General features: G+C 30.3%; 2 protein-coding genes across 2 annotated transcripts; one reads left to right on the top strand and one right to left on the bottom strand.

Moving 5' to 3' along the window:
• The first annotated feature begins 326 nt into the window (after window positions 1-326).
• On the top strand, window positions 327-1988 carry LOC106794720 (uncharacterized). The gene is made up of 4 exons (XM_014762604.1): window positions 327-610; window positions 800-1153; window positions 1292-1555; window positions 1709-1988. Exons 1-4 carry the CDS (start codon window positions 327-329, stop codon window positions 1986-1988), a joined length of 1182 nt encoding a protein of 393 aa, XP_014618090.1.
• An 11490-nt stretch (window positions 1989-13478) lies between these two features.
• On the bottom strand, window positions 13479-15167 carry LOC100811614 (ethylene-responsive transcription factor ERF024). The gene is made up of 2 exons (XM_003536996.4): window positions 14520-15167; window positions 13479-14263 (listed from the first exon to the last, which is right to left on the bottom strand). Exons 1-2 carry the CDS (start codon window positions 14782-14784, stop codon window positions 13914-13916), a joined length of 615 nt encoding a protein of 204 aa, XP_003537044.2. The 5' UTR covers window positions 14785-15167; the 3' UTR covers window positions 13479-13913.
• Window positions 15168-19326: the final 4159 nt, after the last annotated feature.

The raw sequence follows: 19326 nt of genomic DNA, 5'->3' as shown, positions 1-19326 counted from the left end.
GAGGTACTCCTATGCATGTTCTGTGGCAGAAACTCCAAAGACTTAAACCTGAATTGGTTCAACTTGGTAAAAGCATGACCAATGCCAGTCAGGAATTGGTTAAAGCCATAAGAGATTTAGACTTAGCCCAAAATGCTATCACTCATAATAGGATGGATGGCAACTTGATTGATATTGTGAAAAAGTGTATTGAGAGGGTGATTAATTGGAATGAAATGGAGGGTAATATGTTAAGATAAAGAGCTAAGGTGGATTGGCTTAGAATGGGAGATAAAAATAATGCTTTTTTTCATTCTATCATCAAGGCCAAGCATCAGAATAGAAGTATGAGTATTCTACATAAAGGTGATGGAACTATTCTTACTGAGCAAAGTGACATCCATAATGAAGTGATGGAGTTTTATAGAAAGTTAATGGGAAGTATTGCTTGTAATTTAAGGCATATTGATATCCAAGCTATGAGGGATGGTAAGCAAATTACTTTTGACCAAGGAGCTTTTCTCACTGCAACAGTTACAGAAGCTGAGAATGCTAAAGCTCTGCAGGGAATTGGTGATTTGAAAGCACTTGGCATAGATGGTTATGGGGCAAAATTCTTCAAAAATAGCTGGCATATAGTAAAGAAAAATTTTATTGCTGCAGTGAATGAATTTTTCGAGAAAGGAACTTTATTAAAGGTTTTTAATAGTACTCTTGTGACACTCATTCCTAAATCTATTACTGCTAAGACTGTCAAGGATTACAGGCCTATTGCAACTTGCTCTACTTTTTATAAAGTGATCTAAAAAATTTTGACTAGGAGGCTAGGGAGTGTGATACAGGATATTGTTCATACTAGCCAAGCAGATTTTGTGCCCGGTCAAGTTATTCATAATCATATTCTCCTTGCAACTGAGTTGATGAAGGGGTATACTAGAAAGGGTGGAACCCCTAGGTGTATGATGCAAATAGACCTCCAAAAAGCTTATGATATGGTTGACTGGGGTGCCTTGGAGGGGGTTCTTACTGAATTTGGATTGCCAAAGAAGTTTATTGGGTGGGTCATGAAAGTCATTACTACTGTGAATTACAGGTTCAACATTAATGGAGAGTTGTCTAATGTGCTAGAGGCTAAAAGAGGCATTAGGCAAGGGGACCCTATTTCCCCTTTGCTGTTTGTCCTAATGATGGAGTATTTGAATAGGATTATGGTCAAAATGCAAAGAGATCCTAACTTTAATCATCACAACCAATGTGAGTGATTGGGGATTACTCATCTGTCCTTTGCAGATGATGTTCTTCTTCTTTGTAGAGGTGATGAGAAGTCTATAGAGATGATTCTAAAGGCCTTCAGTTTCTTTTCTAAGTCTACAGGACTACAGATTAATCCAGCAAAGTGTAAGGTGTTTTGTGGTGGCTTGAATTATGACAACATACAAGTTGTGAAGAATATCACAGGGTTTGAAGAGGGAACTCTGCCTGTCAGATATTTGGGGGTTCCTTTGTCTTGCAAAAAACTCAATGTCCATCATTACCTGCCTCTTGTGGAGAAGATAGTGGGGAGAATCAGACATTGGTCTTCTAAGCTGTTAAGCATAGCAGGTTGAATTCAGCTTGTGAGGAGTATTATCACTGCTATAGCTCAGTATTGGATGAGTGTTTTTCCTATGCCAAAAAAGGTTATTCAGAAAATTGATAGTATTTGTTGATCGTTTATTTGGTCTGGCAGTGCAGAGGTGAAGAGGAAAAGCCCTGTGGCTTGGAAGCAAGTTTGTAAACCTGCTAGATGTGGTGGTCTAAATTTGATTAATCTTGAGCTGTGGAATTTAACTGCTATGCTTAAATGTTTATGGAATATCTGTTCTAAGGATGACAATCTTTGGGTAAAGTGGATCCATGCTTATTTCTTAAAGGGAAACAATGTCATGAGTGCAACTGTTAAAAGTAATAGCACGTGGATACTGAAGAGTATTATGAAACAGAGGCCTCAAGTTAGTAATCTGCAGTAGATTTGGATTGAAATGTTGCATAAAAGGAAATTCTCGATGAAGCAAGTTTATATGGAATTGGTGGAGGATCATAACAGGGATGACTAGTTTAGGTTGTTGAGATATAACAGAGCTAGACCAAGAGCCAATGTCACTTTGTGGCTTGCTTGTCAGAACCGGTTGGCCACGAAGACTAGATTGAAAAACATGAATCTGATTCAATGTAGTTTGTGCAGTCTTTGTAAAGAACAAGATGAGGACTTGGATCACTTGATGTTTAGTTGTAGAGTCACAAAAGCTATTTGGTTGGAGGTCCTCAAATGGATGGATATTGATCACACACCTCAAAAGTGGAGGGATGAAGTTAGATGGGTTATGCAATATACGAAAGGAAAAGGATGGAAAAAGGGAAATTCTGAAATTAGCTTTTTCAGAGGTTGTTTATGGCACATGGATATATAGAAATAGAGTTGTTTTTGAAAATGATAGTGTAAATATGAGTATAGCTAAAAGTATCATTGATACAATAGTGCATAGAGGGTGGCATTATGCCAAGTATAGGGCTCATATAGCAACAATGTTAATATAAGTTTGCTTTGTATTTTTGTCGATTTAGTGAGCTGGATTGTTTGCGATCGCTTTGTACTTCATTGAATTTTTTGAGATATATATATATATATATATATATATATATATATATATATATATATATATATATTCTTTTATTTCAAAACGTATGAGTTACACACAAGATAATCATCATCATCATCATGTAAATTGCTCACATTTCTTAGCGGTTCTGACTCATTATTAGAAAGATTATTTCCACATGATGGAACAAAATTTGCAGAATGAAACATAGAACCACCAACAACATCCTTTTCTATGTACAATTCTAGGCATGACATTTGTTCTTATTGTTGAAAACTTTCGATCATAGTTTCAACATCTTCGTCATCACAAATTTGCAACGCAACATATTTTCCTGAAACTAAAAATCTATAACTTATAGGAGAAATAATTTCATTATTTTCTAACTTTACATTATCTCGAATTTTTTTCAAAGCATTGAAACTTATTCCACGTTTAATCTGAACCGCTTTTTTACTGCCTTCAAATGTTACACCATCATTCTCTTCGTATACCCTTCCATTGAAATATAAAACTATTATAACCGAATTCATCATATACCAAAATATACCTACAAAAACAATATTATGAATAATTAATCATAACAACAATAACTTCAAAATAAATTAATCTAATTATTAAAAATATTATTTCAGTTAAAATTGAGATTAAAATAAAACTTCATTCTGAAAAATAATTATTACTTAAAACAAAATTTGTGATGCGAGAGAGGATTTCAGTTGAAAAACAAAGACTCTTAGAAGGTAGAAAAACTGCAAAAATAGGTAGAAAAATTTTCTTCAGAAATGCACCAAGGCAGCGGGCATCAACGAGGCTTTAAATACCACAATATACTTGCAAAAACAATATTGTAAATAATTAATCATAACAACAATTACTTCAAAATAAATTAATTTAATTATAAAAAATATTATTTAATTTAAAATTGAGATTAAAATAAAACTTCATTCTGAAAAATAATTATTACTTAAAACAAAATTTGTGATGCGAGAGACGATTTTAGTTGAAAAATGAAGACTCTCAGAAGGTAGAAAAGTTTTCTTTAGAAATGCACAAGAAGGCAGTTGGCACGAGGCTTTAAATACCATGCATGTTTCACTAGCCACACTTGCAAAACCCCCTTGCATGCATGTTTCGCTGGCCACACTTGCAAAACCCCCATGCATGGCCTATTTCGCCAGCCACACTTGCAAAACCCATTGCACCTTATCCTGCACCCTAGGTCTGAACCTGCACCTTGCACGCCTAGCTTGATTTCGCCAGTCAAACTGGCTACACTGTTTTTTCGCCAGTGGCAGTGGCGAAATAGCCACGTGTCCACCACCAAGGTATTTCGCCAACATGCATGACGATAATCGTGTAAAAAAGGGACCCCTGCGTAATTTGTTTGAAAATAGACCCCTTTGGGGAATTAGTTTGTAAAACTAACCCTCTGCGGTCAATTCGCCGGAAAAATAAGGCTTTAATTAACTTTTTTTGGTAAATTGTTCATTGGGAACAATGCTTGTGAAAAATGTGAATGCTTCTAAATACATGAATACTGGTGAGAAGATCTTTGAGCTTTTGAATAACTTTTTTGAGGATATTGGAGAAAAAAATGTTATTCAAGTGGTGACAGACAATAGAAGTCACAAGACCAAAATTATTTTAGATAAAATTTTTACTTTACTTATCCAAATTTATTAATTTTGGTCTTTTTAGGTAAAATTTTACAAGTCATGAGACCAAAATTATATTTTTATTCCATGTGTTTTCCATTGTCTTAACTATATGCTAAAAGATATTGGGAATATCCCTAAACTTACAAGGGTTATACAAAGAGACATTAAGCTTACAGACTACATTTACAACCATATATTGGCTTTGAACACTGAGAAAATTTACCAACAATAGTGAATTGGTGAGACATGGAGTTACAAGATTTGCTATCACCTTCATAACTTTGCAAATATTGCATAAGCAAAAGACCAATCTCAGAAGGATGTTCACTTCAGACAATTGGTTGAAGTCTAAGGCAACTAAAGAATCTAAAAGGAAGAAAGCAATGAACATTGTTCCTATGCCTCATTTTGGAATGATGTTGTCAGCACTTAAAGGTTAAGGTTATGGGTAGGGGTGAAAATGGGTTAGGTTGAGCCAGACTCTACCTAAGCCTGGTCTGACCTGTTTTATATTTTTATAGTCCAAGCTTGGGCCTGTTACCCGTTATGAACTTATTTTTAGGCCTATACTTTGTATAAGCCTGTCAGCCCATTTAAAGGCTTGTTTCATATTAAGAAGTGTAAAAAATATTATTTTTTTAAACAAAACCAAAGATTTTCATTAAAAACAATAAAATAATTTTAAACCCCAAGATATGGACAAAAGTTTCCTACAAACATTACATGTGACATGTTATCCAAGTCTTTTAAGTCTCACCAAAAGAAAAGAGTCCATATTCTTGGTACTCAAGTACTCATCTATGTTTATACGAATTAACCTATTTCAAATATTAATTAAAATGATTCAAATTGTTAAACTACTAAAATGGTTTTGTAATTTAAATAAAATAATTATAATATTATGTATCATATTACTAATAATATTTTTATTACAAAATATTATTGCTAAGCGGGCCAACATGTTAGGCTTAATAGGCTTTTCTTAAGGCCTATGGCACGACCTATTTAACTAAATAGGATTTCTAAAAAGCTTGAGTTTGACCTTTTTGTTCAATAAGTTGGGCTAGGCCAGACCTTAAACAGGCTGAGCCATAGGACCCCAACTGGTGGCTTGGCCTACTTCCACCCCTAGTTATGGGGCTTGTTGTAAGTGTGTTGAGGTTGATGGATAATGAAAAAAAACCATGATGAGTTTCATTTATGAAACAATGGATAGGGCCAAAGAAGTAATTCAGGAAGCTTTCAATGACAATGAAGAGAAGTTTAAGGATATCTTTGCAATCATTGATGGATAGAAGATAGGATTGACAACTTCACCACCCTTTGCAAGCATCAAGTTATTATCTAAAACCAACTTCTTTTATACCAATCCAAACATTGACAATAATGATGAAGTAGTGGATGACCTCTACCAATGTATTGACTACTTAGTGAAGATGACGAATAGAAAAAGTTCACAAATAGTTGCAATTGTATAAGAGGGTTGGAGAGAGGTTTGACATGCCTGCAACAATAAGAGCAAGGACTGGAATGTGTTTGGTAAGTTGAAAAACTCACTTATAAATTTGAATGATTATTTGATAATTCATGTAAATACTAATGCATATGAATTGCATTATTTATAGTTGAGTGGTGGAAAATGTATGAAGGAAAAACATCACACTTATAAACCATTGCCATTAAAGTTCTAAACTTGACTTGTAACTCATCAGAATGCGAGCGTAAATGAAATACCTTTGAACATGCAAGTTAATCTATTAATATGAAATTTAACTATTTAAATTTGATTATCAAACATTAGAATTTGAATTGAAAATAAAAAATGTAGAATATATATATATATATATATATATATATATATATAATATTAGATTTTTTCATCATATTTTATTTAATTATAAACTATTCTACTTTATTTTGAAGTGTCTTTATATTTATTTATATTTTGTTTCAATGTAAGTTTATTCTTTAAATTAGTTGATTTATATTATTTTGTTTTTAAATTATTCAAATTAATTATCATTTTTAAAGTTTCATTGGATTTTGGAAGTATTTCTTTTATTTATTTTAAAATTATATATGATCAAATAGTTTAAGTACTATGGATACTTTTTAGCCATTAGATCTAGGGCACTAAGTTGGTTTAACTTAATTCATGACCATTTTCCTTCTTTAACCCTCATATCTCTTGAGCCGTTCTACGCTCCCACAATCGGGATCTCTCCTTGCCATCGTCGATGACCTTCGCGACTTCTTCTACTTAATCATCACCAACAATAAAATCTTGAATCTTTCCATTATGACTACCGCCATTGGATCATTGTCATTGACAATCCCAATGGCGAGGTCCAAGCAACAAATGATTGATGACTCTCATGGGATATTTCCAAGCAATAGGTGATTGATTGCTACATTCAAATCCTTGACAAAGTTGCTAGCTTGTCTTTCTTTTTTCCCTTTACCACTTTTAGCTTTTGTTGAATATGCGTTTTCCTAATACCCTATTTTTTGTTGCATTTCAATGAAGAGGAAGTTAATAAAGCTTTTTTTTGTAAATATTTTGAGCATTGATTCTCAATGTTCAATTTGGCATTGGTGGTGCTAAACTATTTACATGATCAATATTTAGTGGAAATGCCTAAAGGCAATGATAAATTGTGAAGATAATTAACATTTGCTTTTAATTTTTCTAGAAGTGACTAATAATTTGGAACAATTTTTTGTGGAATCATATATAATTAATTAAAGTAGAAGGAACACGTAAAAAAGTGATTTTTTTTTTACATATTTGGGTAATCTCATTGGTGGCATTTGTATTTGCTAAGAACCTTGATATGTGAGCACAATTGGGGTATAAAATAAAATTTTAACTAATTTGTATAGTTTAGCACACTTGTGTTAATCTGTTGGGTTATAAAAGTAATCGAATCATTTAAAAAACAAAAATTTGCATATATTCACTATTGTTATATATTTGAATGTAATATGCAATTGATGTTTTATTATTTCTTTTTGGTTTTGCAGATGTGATTGATTGAGGGAGAAATATTTCTTCAAAATTTTTCAGGCATTATTGTTGCTCATGCTTTAGGTACATAAATTAAACTCACATTTTTTATTTTCTTCCTCTGAAATGATTTATATGTAAATACTTTTTTACTATATTTCTCTACCAATACTTCAAATTAAAACACAATGTGAGTTAGATTTGAACCATCTTAGGATAGTGTTTTTTTGTCAACTATGTGGACCTCCTTATATAACCTTTTAGTGGGAGAAAGGGGTTCTATGATAGATTTGCAAGGCAATTAGAAAGATTTCATAAACCAATTTGCTTTTTTGTTGTATAGTTAATTATGTATTAACCTTTATCAAGAAATAATGTACTCTTTGTCAAATGTATATCTCCCATTTGCTTGTTTAATATATTGTAGTCACTAGGTGTTGTAGAATCATAACTTACTTGCAAGATGATTTACAGTTCTTTCTTTCCTTTTTTTCTAACATTTTTCTTTTTCATTTATACTTTTAAGATGAAAGACAAAAGCATTAGTTGAAAAGAGAGAAAAATTTTGCACATTTGTTGTTGGTTTCTTGAAGGTTGACATATTGTCCCATTATCATTAAAGTATCATTATCTAGTAATGAAAATAATGTCAAATGTTATGCTTATTTAGACATAAGTGGACTTAAACTTGTTAATATATTTCTTGGATTTCTATTGGTTGATTTCTTCTTTGTTATGGTTTGGATTTTTTTTCTTGTTTTATATGTTCTAAAAACATGAGAAATATTTATGTCAACAATTTACAAATGCATTTTTAAATAATTTAAAGGTAAAGGCTAAAAGACAAAAGAAAGAGCTTATTAAAGCAAAGTTGACATGGAATAACATGTCAAAAGTGTGAAATGAACTTTGAATAAACCATTGTGTAAGTGGTAGGGATGATAGTTCATCAAGATTTTCTCCTAACAATTTGACAGATTGAGTTCTTCTAAATGTTAGAATTTTTTCATATATTCTTGTGGGCTACAATTAATTGTAATTTTTTTTTGTGCCAAAAATGGGCTAATATTATGATTCATTTGATGATACTTAAGTCCACTAATAATGTGATTAATTATTTACAGGCTTTGGACACTTAATTTTGATTAGTGTGGGAAAATAGTGTAGGCATAATTACTAGGCCCATAATGAGAGGTGCCTAGGGTTAATAAATAGTAAGACTAGGTTCCCTTTATCATCACATTATCATTTTCTCTCTAGGATTTGTCTCATTGAAAACTCTAGAATTGGAGAGTGTGATCAAACAAATGAAGGCTTAGCTTTTAGATTTCTGCAGGCCGCGCTATGCACAAATCATTCTCATTTTCTTGACCATGTCTTCAACAAGTTTTATATTAGTGTTCTAAACTCATATAAATTATTTCTTGATAGATTTATTTATCTTACACTAGATACTCCCTATTTTTCCGCGGATGTATTCATTGAAATTTATCATGCATTTGCTTAAATTTACAAACAAACAAAAAAGTATTTTTTAGTTTAGATACATTTTAAGATAGATGCAATGATACATTTTTACACTTTTATGTTGCATTTATGATGTTTAATAGCGACAAGTTGGGTCACAATTTTGATCTTAAGAAGTTAGAAAGTTAGATATGTTTGGTGGAGAAGAAATAAGGGGAGGGGAAGAGATGGAAATTAGTTATGTGGTTTGGTAGGGGAGAGTTAGAGAAGAGATGATTTGAAGAAAAAAAAGAAAACGATTCACTATATTATTTCTCACATATTTTTAGTCTTATTTATTATTCTCTTTATCTCTTTTCTATTTCTCTTTAACTAAACACCAACATTTCTACTTTTTTTCCCATTTATTTCTACCCATCCTTTTTTTTTTCCATCTACTTTGTTTCTCTCCTGCCTATCAAACAAATCATTATGGTTTAGTTCTTTGTGCTTAGTTACCTTGTAGATTCACTTGTGATTACCACTTTGTTGACCCTATAGAAAGGACTAGGTTTGTTTACTTAAGTATAATATATGTGTTCTTTATAAAGCTATGTTCCATAGACTTAAATTGATGGATGACTCACTTAACTATACTACAATCATAAGCTTGCTCAAAATATGGAACTTGAACATTCTTATTGGGGATTGAATAATGGTGCTGGGAGGACAACCAAAGCTAAGAATAGAGTCTCTAATGGACAAGGATATTGACAAGTCAAATCATCTAAATTTATTCTTCATTTGTTTGATGAATGTTGAGAGTAATACTAGAGTATGCCCTATATGTATGTTTGGTTTGATTTTCCATATGATTATTTTGAGTCAACTTTCAAAGTCATTCTATACTTTTGATTGCTTTTCCACAACCAGCCCATAGGTGAAAGGTTTGGATGTCAATGCTCTATACATTTATCATATCTATGTTAATAAAGCACAAAAGCAAATATATCACACCTCGGAAGTTCATGGAAGAATTAACGATATGTTGCTAATTTTGCTGATATTATTGTCTCAGTTATTATTATAATTATATGATTGTGATTTTTTGGCAGCCTAAATGTCATCTCCTTGCCACATAGAGCTTTTATTATCCAAGAAGGAAAAACCTAACCAGGAAGAGGTAATGATTGATCAATTGTCTATAGCATTATTTAGATATTTTTTTTTCTTTTACATCAAATTTTTATTTAATGTTGTTCTTGTAGCATGAGACCCAATTGTTCTCTTACATCAAATTCTTGTATTACAATTTCCTTTGTACTTGTTATGAGTTTATTTTTGAAGGTTGAACTACACCTTTTTCTCCTAGTTTTGAAAATAAACTAATTTTTTTTATCAATAAATGTTAATTGTTAGTTGGAAAGGATTGAATCCCCAACCTTTTTTTCATTCTTCTCTTTCTTAACCACCCAACCAACACTATATACCTCAAATAAATTGATTTGTATCAACTCTATAAAATTAGATTAATAAGATGATTTGTTTTTTAATAATATTTTTTTTATATCATAATATTAATACGAATGTCAGATACAATAATTAATTTTTGTCAGAAATCGTGAACGCACACAAAGTGAGTATATTCTCTTTCTAGTAAGATTGATTTCAAATCCAAAATCACAATTCAAATCCTAGACCACTCGATTAAAGGACATAAGCTACCATTACTTGTGTTAACCATCGTTAGTAACAATATTTACTAATTACAGAAATTATTCAATTTGCCACAATTATTTATCGAGAGACCGAGAGTTTGTTACTAATTTAGAAAGGGAATAGGATTTCATTACAAGCTTCATCACTAATTTAGAAAAGAAATAGGAATCTATCACAGATTTAGAGAGGGACCGGAAATTTATAATTTTATAGATAATAAAATTTATAAATATTATACTCTAATAAATAAGTTTATTAATTATCTAAGACATATTATAACTTTTTTTAATTCATCATATGTTATTTTCTTCTTTACAATTTATTACAAATCATTGATGTTAATTGTTATCGACCTTTTAGTTAATTTTTATATTAATTTTACAATTTAGAAAACGAAATAACATATTAAATTTGAAAAAAAATATTAAATAAAAGTTTATATTTTTTTATAATTTAAAATATAAATAATACCTAAAAATTTAAAATTAATTTTTAAAAATATTATATATATCATCTGGTTTACCTCAAATGAAATATGGAATTAAGATACATAATATATATCATTTTATATAATGCCTCAAACGACTCTTAAGTGTATTAAAAAATAACCTAATCCAAATAATACTATCCTTATTAAAATTTATTTTCAGAAAATAAAAATTATAGTGGTGTTTTCAGCAACTCAAATTCTCTCTATTAAAATCAAATTATGGATACACTGAACAATGCATGCAAATTTTAATACATTAATTTATTTTCTTAAGGATTTGTAATATTTTATTTATTAATATGTGTAACTGCTTTTTATTGAAAGTTTTTCAAAACAAAATTATTTTTCATAAAAAAAAATCGTTTTGAAACATGTGCTAATACAAATAAAACATTGCAAGTATTACAAATCACGCATCATGACAAGGATATTTATTTTGTATGTGTGTCATTGTAATAAATTATTAAAGTTTTCGTTCTCAGTGGTTATAAATCATTAGTATTAGTTATTAATTTGTTAATCTTTTATTTTCTATTGCTATCATTATCTGAGATTTTTCAGAACTAATGATCATGAAGTATAGCTACGTGAATAAAAAGATCCTTCAGTTTTTATTGTTAAACTTTTTTTTTTATGTATAAAACTTGACAACATAACCTAACATTACTTGATATTTTCATTTCTCTCATTGCTTGTTTCTTACTACAACGTGCATTTGATTTGTATTTACATAAAACCACCCTTAATTCCTTTCAAGTAGGGCAAAAGTTGGGAGGGGGGATGTAAGCAATTTAGAGTTGACGTTAACCTTTCAAAATCAGCATTTGCAGCCTCGATACAAAGGAAATGTCTGTAAAAAAAATGAGATAATGAAAGTTGTTTTCTTTAATTTTGATCTATATTTTTAATATATAAGTATGTACGAAAAATATAAAAAATATAAAAATATATAAATTTAATATTTTGTCCTGTTTAATTTGAATATTTTTTTATATAGTTATAGAAAAGGAAAACAAATAAAATAATTTTTTTCATAAGTTAAAATTAATTTATATTCTTAATTTTGTCAAAGTTTTCTGATCTAACATCTTCAAAAGTTAAAGCCTAATTTATAATATTTTAGTTCATGAGAAAAAATTAATTTATTTTATCTTTTTATTTTCTTTTCCAATAAACATTTACATAAAAAATTATTGAAACAGAACATAAACAGCGAAAGAGATGTTAGAATCATCATACAGTTTCTACTGTCCTGTAACAAACATCCATTTTGCAGGATTCGCTAGATACGCTCAAAAAACACGCGCAGGCATATAGTCAAACATTATAATATTTATGCCAATTTTACACTCATGCATGACATGGGAGACAAAAATGGCTACCAAAACAAGTTGAAGTGTCAATTAACAGTCCTATTCCATTTTATATGTTCAATGGTTTATAGAGAAAATCTTCTATCCCCTAGTTGTGTTTTTAAGAATCACAATCGGTATCTCTTTTCCACTGTTGGAATGCCACGTGTAAGAATCTCAACTTCTTGAGAGTGACACGTTAACCATGGGGTAAGGTGGACCACAAACTTGACCTCTCTCTATATATTTGTTTATAGCACTGATCACAGAAGTTTGTTGACCCTTCATTCTTGTGATATATCAAGAGAAAAGTAAGTTGGAACATGATTAGGAAACAAAGCACCCATACATTCAACATAGTAATAATAAACTTAGCCACTTGCACCCTTTGCAGAAAATATCGTATGGTACAGGACCATTTACATTTCTATGATTGCTAATTTTCATGTAATAATATAGACTGGTAACTGTAAAATCTGTTTACATGTGTCATGTAAAAGATTAGTTGAGACTGAAAACTTTTGATGGTGGTTCTGAATGAACCCATAATTTCCTCCCTCCCTTTCTTTTCCTTAATTTCTCTGTCCAAATTCTATAAAATGCTTTTTCCTCATTTTAATTAAGTTTCTGCTGTAGAACCAAACTCCTGAATCCTGATCACAGTTAGGAACTTTAGAATGGATTTGGAGGTATAATAGAACATTAGGGCAACGTTTGAATATACACACTGATATTTTTCTTTTTTAACATGATGAGATGTGATATTAGAACTTGGTTTTGTCCGCAGAATGGAGTTAAAGTAGTTTCTGACATATTGGACAGTTATCTTGTCATTTAAAGAATTAACAGTTACTACTTCAAGGTAGCAAATAGATTACCAAAAACCTATAAAACCCTGGTACTTGGTGTGTTGGAAACAACCAACAAATACTTGTCTCCGTTTTTGTTTCTCTTTTCTTTCCTTCTTATCATATCCCTTCAGTTAAAAATTGACAGTTACAGAAAAATAAATAAATAACAATCAGGAGAGTGTGTTTATTATTATTCTTCAATCATATAACAATTTCTGGTTGGTGAGATATATAAAATAAGAGACAGAAAACAGAAGGAAGTTAGTTGATCATTAATTTCAATCTTTATTCGCAAGTTAAAGGCAACAATATTATCAGATTTTAGTCGAGTTAGTAACTGAACATCATTTGGTTCCAAGAGTTTCAAATTAAAAAAGCACCAACATATGGCCAAAAAGGTTATTTAAAATCACATATCACATAATATGAACGAAAAGAAAAACCTACAAAGCAACCTAGAAGCAAAACCCCCTCAACGTAGAGAGCGCTAGCTGTACCTATACATAAAAGGAAAAAAAAAAAATAGAACCAAAAGGTACAAGAAAATTACTAACACTACTCTTAACACACATTACATTAATTCGTCACGGCCAAGCAAAAGCTTTGATGTGAGAGTTCGCCCACAATTCATTACAGGACACCTTTTTCTGCTCCCTATTTTCCCTTTTTCTTTTTCTTCAAGCATTATTCATATATATATATATATATATAGTTATATATTATTACTAAATTAAGAAAAAAGGGGTTTTATTATTATAATTTGTCTTAATTAAGGGAAATTCCACAGGTTTGTCTCTTGTTCGGTGTTTTCTGGGCTATTCGGTTCCAAACCAATGTCAAAAGGAGGAGGACTAAGCAGCATTCCCTGAGCCATGTTGACCAGAACATTGGGCATGTCAAAGATCAAATCCTCATCCACAAACTGGTTACTCATCCCAGTTTGATTCTCTTGTGCCTCTGAAAAGTTATTATTTGCTGTTTGTGTCCTCATAGCATCATTCGCTGCTCCGGCAGCAGCCGCGGCAGCTGCAGCCGCCACCTGAATGTCGCGCGCAGAGAGCGAAGCCGGGACAGGAAGCGAAGAAGCGGAGTCCGGAAAGTTGAGCCCAGCATCCTTACCTATAAACAAACACATGCATTATATATCATTATCATCGTAAATTATTTTCTAATGTTTACCAAATATAAAATAGTATCAATTTTGTTTTCTTTTTTTTAGGTTAATTAAGAAACAATGTCCATTGTGTGTTTCTATATTATATACCTTCTATGTCTTCAGATTTTCAAAATAATTTATTCTTTTTGAGAAGTCTAGATATTTTATAGAAGTGAAGCAATTTAAAGTATCGGTGGTGCTTGATGAATATATCCCTACCCTTGAGAGCCAAAGCGGCAACGTCATACGCCACGGCGGCCATTTCCGGCGTGGGGAACGTGCCTAACCAAATTCTGTTAGGCTTCTTCGGCTCGCGAATCTCCGACACCCATTTTCCGCTGGTTCTACGCCTCACCCCGCGGTACTTTCCGGATCCGGAAGAGCCTCTGCTGCTGCTGCTGCTTGCATTGCCGGAATACATGGTGTCTATGTGTATGAAAAGTTGTGTTGAGAGTGAAATTCGAAGGTGATTGAGGGAAGCCATTTATTGAAGGCTGGAGAAGAAGTTGCGGAAGAAAGTGCAAACCAGTTGTTGCTGAATTGCGGCGTGTGAAGGGTTTCGGGTGTAAGCCAGCTTGGCGTTGGGAATGACGGATATCTGGGTTGGAAGAGCGTGTTCTGTTACAAAATTAAAATATAATAAAAAAGAAAAATAGAAAAAAAAAAGAAAAGAAAAGAAAGAAACTGAATTCAATTGCTTAACTTTTCCAACGTCAAATTTGTCCAACAGTGGTATTGCACTTTGTCAATATATTGTATAACATCACTAAACCACTGTTTTCCTTTTTCAATTATTTCCAACAAAGATTTTCGAGAACATAAAACATGGATATCTTCTCGTTGAGATATAATGAGTGTAATAACATGTTCGGGACAGCACAAAGGAATATACGTACGTACATTATTATTGACGTGGGATTCTCTTAGATGGAAAATTAAATTTAAAACAAGGACGAGGTTTATTCTTTTCTAGTTTTGTTCCATCTCTCATCGTCTTTTCGTCGTGTTTTAGTCTCCAACCAATTAATTAGGTACGGTTTTGTGATGTTGCCGCAACTGATGATTCATGACTATGAGCATTCATCAGAGACAGCATAGTGAAGTGCTAGTTTTGTTTCGTCAGCAACTTGGGAATCAATTGCAAATTATTAGCTCCTTCACAAATTATATTATGGATAGTATAAGTTAATTTGTCTGCCTCTTGGCCACTAAAATATGAATTAATATTAACTGAATTATACTCAAGAAATTCTGTCAATGTGTCTAAATTCAATTGGTTGAATAGAATATACAAGTTATTGATAAACTTCTGACATTATTTTTTATTTCTATAGATAAAAAAATACTCACTAGACTATCACCGGTTTTAATTGGTAATAGCCAGAATTGAAGGACTGTGTTATTAGGTGTTGGGCGACACGGCATTGCGGTCTTGATTTTAGGGCTTTTCTATGTGTGATTTGATTTTACATCATTACTAATTTTACATCATAACCAATTTTACACTTTGTAAGTTCATTTTTCTTTTTCTTTTTGTGGTTTAGCAACAACAGACAAGGATTTTTGTTGTTGAAAGGGATAGGACAAGGAAACTAATGGAATATCTGTTAACTATCTTTGAAGAAATTAACAAAGTGGATACGTTCAATGGACCGCGCGAGAGTTAGAATAGACCTTCTTTCAAGGTTCAACAAACAACTTGTCAGTTCATATTTTTAAATTAGTTAAGCTCCAATGGTCGTTCCAATACTGGTAGAAATGAGGAGCAATATGTGTATATCTTTTGAAAGTGTTTATTTTACACCCTGGTGGGTATATACACTCTTGGGGGAAAAATAAAGGAAAGAAAAAAAAACTGATAGATATAATGAATAATAAAATGAAAAGAGAAAGAAAGATAGAATGTTTGTTTAGAGCCGTTATGCGTTAAGTGAAAATCTACTAAGTTTCCGTGTTGATCAAGCCTAAATCAATTATATATCACTGTCAACTTTTTTTTTTTTGTTTTTACGTGATTTTGGAAATTTTACCGTCAAACCAAACATGTCAAGACAAAAGTGGAAATTAAAATGGGTGTGTAAAAATTAGAATACAAACTAATTAGGATTGTAAATCTCATAAAAAGTAATATTTTTACACCCTTGCCTAAGCATATATAGAGCAAAAAAAAACTTATAGATATAATGATAAGGAAAAGATAGATAGAATGTGTGTTTAGAGAGGTTATGCGTTAAGTGAGAATCCATTAAGTTTCCGCGTTGAGTTAGCCTGAATCAATTATATATTACTGTCAACTTTTTTCCTTTTTTTACGTGATTTTTGGAGATTTCATTGTAAAACTAAACATATCAAGACAAAAATAAAAATTAAGTTTGTTTGCAAAAATAAAAATAAAAATTAGGATTTAAAATCTTCTAAATTAAAAGTAATATTTTTATACCCTTACCTGAGCATATATAGAGCCTTTGAAGAAAGAGAGATAAAAGTAAGGTTAAAATAGTGGCAATGATAATTATAAGATGTTATAAGAAATGGAGAGACAGCAAAAATTAACATGAGTTATCAAGACTGATATTTTTAATAGAAGATATATATATATATATTATTGAGTGAAAATCATCTAAGTTTCACTAAACATGTGGGTTACTAGGTTAGAATACACTCTTGAAAAATATAGTAATAAGTGGGAAATAAAAAACCCGATAGCTAGACAGAATTAATTTCAATAATATAATGAAAAAGGAAATTAAGAAAGTAAGAATGGGTGTTTAGAGTGAGTAAGCACCAAGTGGAAATCAATTGAGTTTTTGCGTCGAACTTGAAGCAATCAGTAGTAAATTGAAAACTCAATTTTGATTTTAGTTTGGTGGATTTTGATGATATTGACTACAAAAAGCATTTTTATTTTTATTTTCATTTTGTATATATAGGAAGCATGAAGCTTTAAGAGCTTGCCAAGGCATACACATTATACTGTTTATAGTCTCACTTAGTTACTAGTAAAGTGTAATTATTGTTTCTTTTCTAGCTAGTTGAGGAAAAATTATTAGATAATTTTCATGTGACATGTATTTAATTTTTTTAATTTACGAAGAAAATATATATGATTAATAATATTTGATTGTGTTACAATATATAGAAATTAGTTAAAATGATGATGGTTGACCATCTAATAATGTTTCTTAGTTGAGACATATTATTTGGATACCGGTTACGAAAGAAATGGGAAGATATATTGTGTATATCTTTGTAAAGTGTTTATTTACACCCTGACAAGTATATAAACTTTTGGAAAATATAAAAATACTAAGAAGCAAAGAGATAAGAAGATGATGCATACAATGAATAATATAATGAAAAAGAAAAAAAAATGTGTGTTCAGAATGGCCATGCGTTAAGCGAAAACCAATTAAGCGAAAAAATGTGATGTTAAGGTTTTTATAAAATCCAATAATCATTTATCATATGTTACGTTAGTTTCGTCCTATTATGTTGCTGAGTCTTTGTGAAGCATATAGTCTAGCTATTTATTTTTATTGAAAAGATTTTGAAAACATAATTTAACCCTTAGTTTTTTTCTTCTGTCTTTACATATACAATCATTAAATATAAATTATAATACAACTTTCATTCCTCATCTTACTTTTTTTTTTTTTTTTGTTTCAGTCTGTTTTTCTAAGTTTATTTTTTTTATATTTTGATCCCTTAAAATATCTCTATTAGTGCAAATTAGTCCATTCCTTAGTTTTTTGCACTAGTAATGTTAATTTAGGTTTATGTGTTGACATCTAAGGTGACAAATCTCACAATTTATCATCATTCTTTTATTAAATATTAATTTATTAGTTTTGCTAAAAATATCATTAGGAGATTCAAACCCACGGTCCTTTTTCCTTTTTTTCTTTCTTCATCCTTTCAACCATTGGATTAATTTTATATCTCTTAATTTGTCATCACTTGTCTTCTAATTGATGAAATTTATATAATAAAGTGATAAATGAATGAAATGATCAGTTTAGTCCAACAAAAACACTTTAAAGAACTAGAATATATATATTTTTTAACTCAGAACCTAATTAGAAAATAAAAATAAGAAGAGGAAAAAACATATCTTAGTCTTAAATATACTTTTATTATAATATATTTTACTATTAATGTAAAGACATAATGATTACACTATCAGTTTAATTTTCATTAAAAAAAATATTACACTACTAACAGGAGACTAACCAAATGACCACCCATTATTAGTTAATAATTGAATATATTCTGTAGTGAAATTTTCCTACTTGTTAAAGATCTGGGTTATGAGAAAGATTGCATATAGGATTTGAAAAAAGGTATACTTACAGGAGACAAACAAAATGACAACCAATTAATAATTGAATCTTTTTTGTAGTGCAATTTTCTTATCTGTTACAAAGGTTATGAAAAAGATTGCATATATTTAGCCGTCATTCTTAGGACAGGATTATACATATATAAACAAACTTATATATAAAGTTAGTATACAAGTTTGTCTTCGAAAGTGGGAACCTATTGTGTCGATTTGATATTCAAAGATTTATATGTATACAATATATAATGTTGGAATTTATTAACTTCAATATAAATTACTCTCTTAATCTATGAATTTGTTAATTTTATGACAAATACGCATAAATTTTCAATAATTATATTGTTAATACTAATTAACAACTATTTTAGTTTATTTTATTAGTAAATGATATTGATATCATAATATTTATTAGTTTAATTTATATAGATAAACATTGATAGATAGATAGTGTAAAATATTTATATAACATCTAACAAAAATTTCCTTATTAACATATTATATTAATGAATAAAATATCATGGTAAAATAATTAAATTTTATTGAATGACTGTATAAAAATATTTATAGTATAATTGTATAAATTAAACCCATTTTTTATTTGCATTCTTTATTTGTTTTTTTATCAGCTATTTGGATTCTTCATGTTTAGTACTCGTTCCATTCTCGTAAATAAAAACATTATCTTGC

This window comes from Glycine max, chromosome 10 (genome assembly GCF_000004515.6).
Source record: "Glycine max cultivar Williams 82 chromosome 10, Glycine_max_v4.0, whole genome shotgun sequence".
Lineage (NCBI taxonomy): Eukaryota > Viridiplantae > Streptophyta > Magnoliopsida > Fabales > Fabaceae > Glycine > Glycine max.
This window is presented reverse-complemented; position numbering and strand designations above follow the sequence as displayed.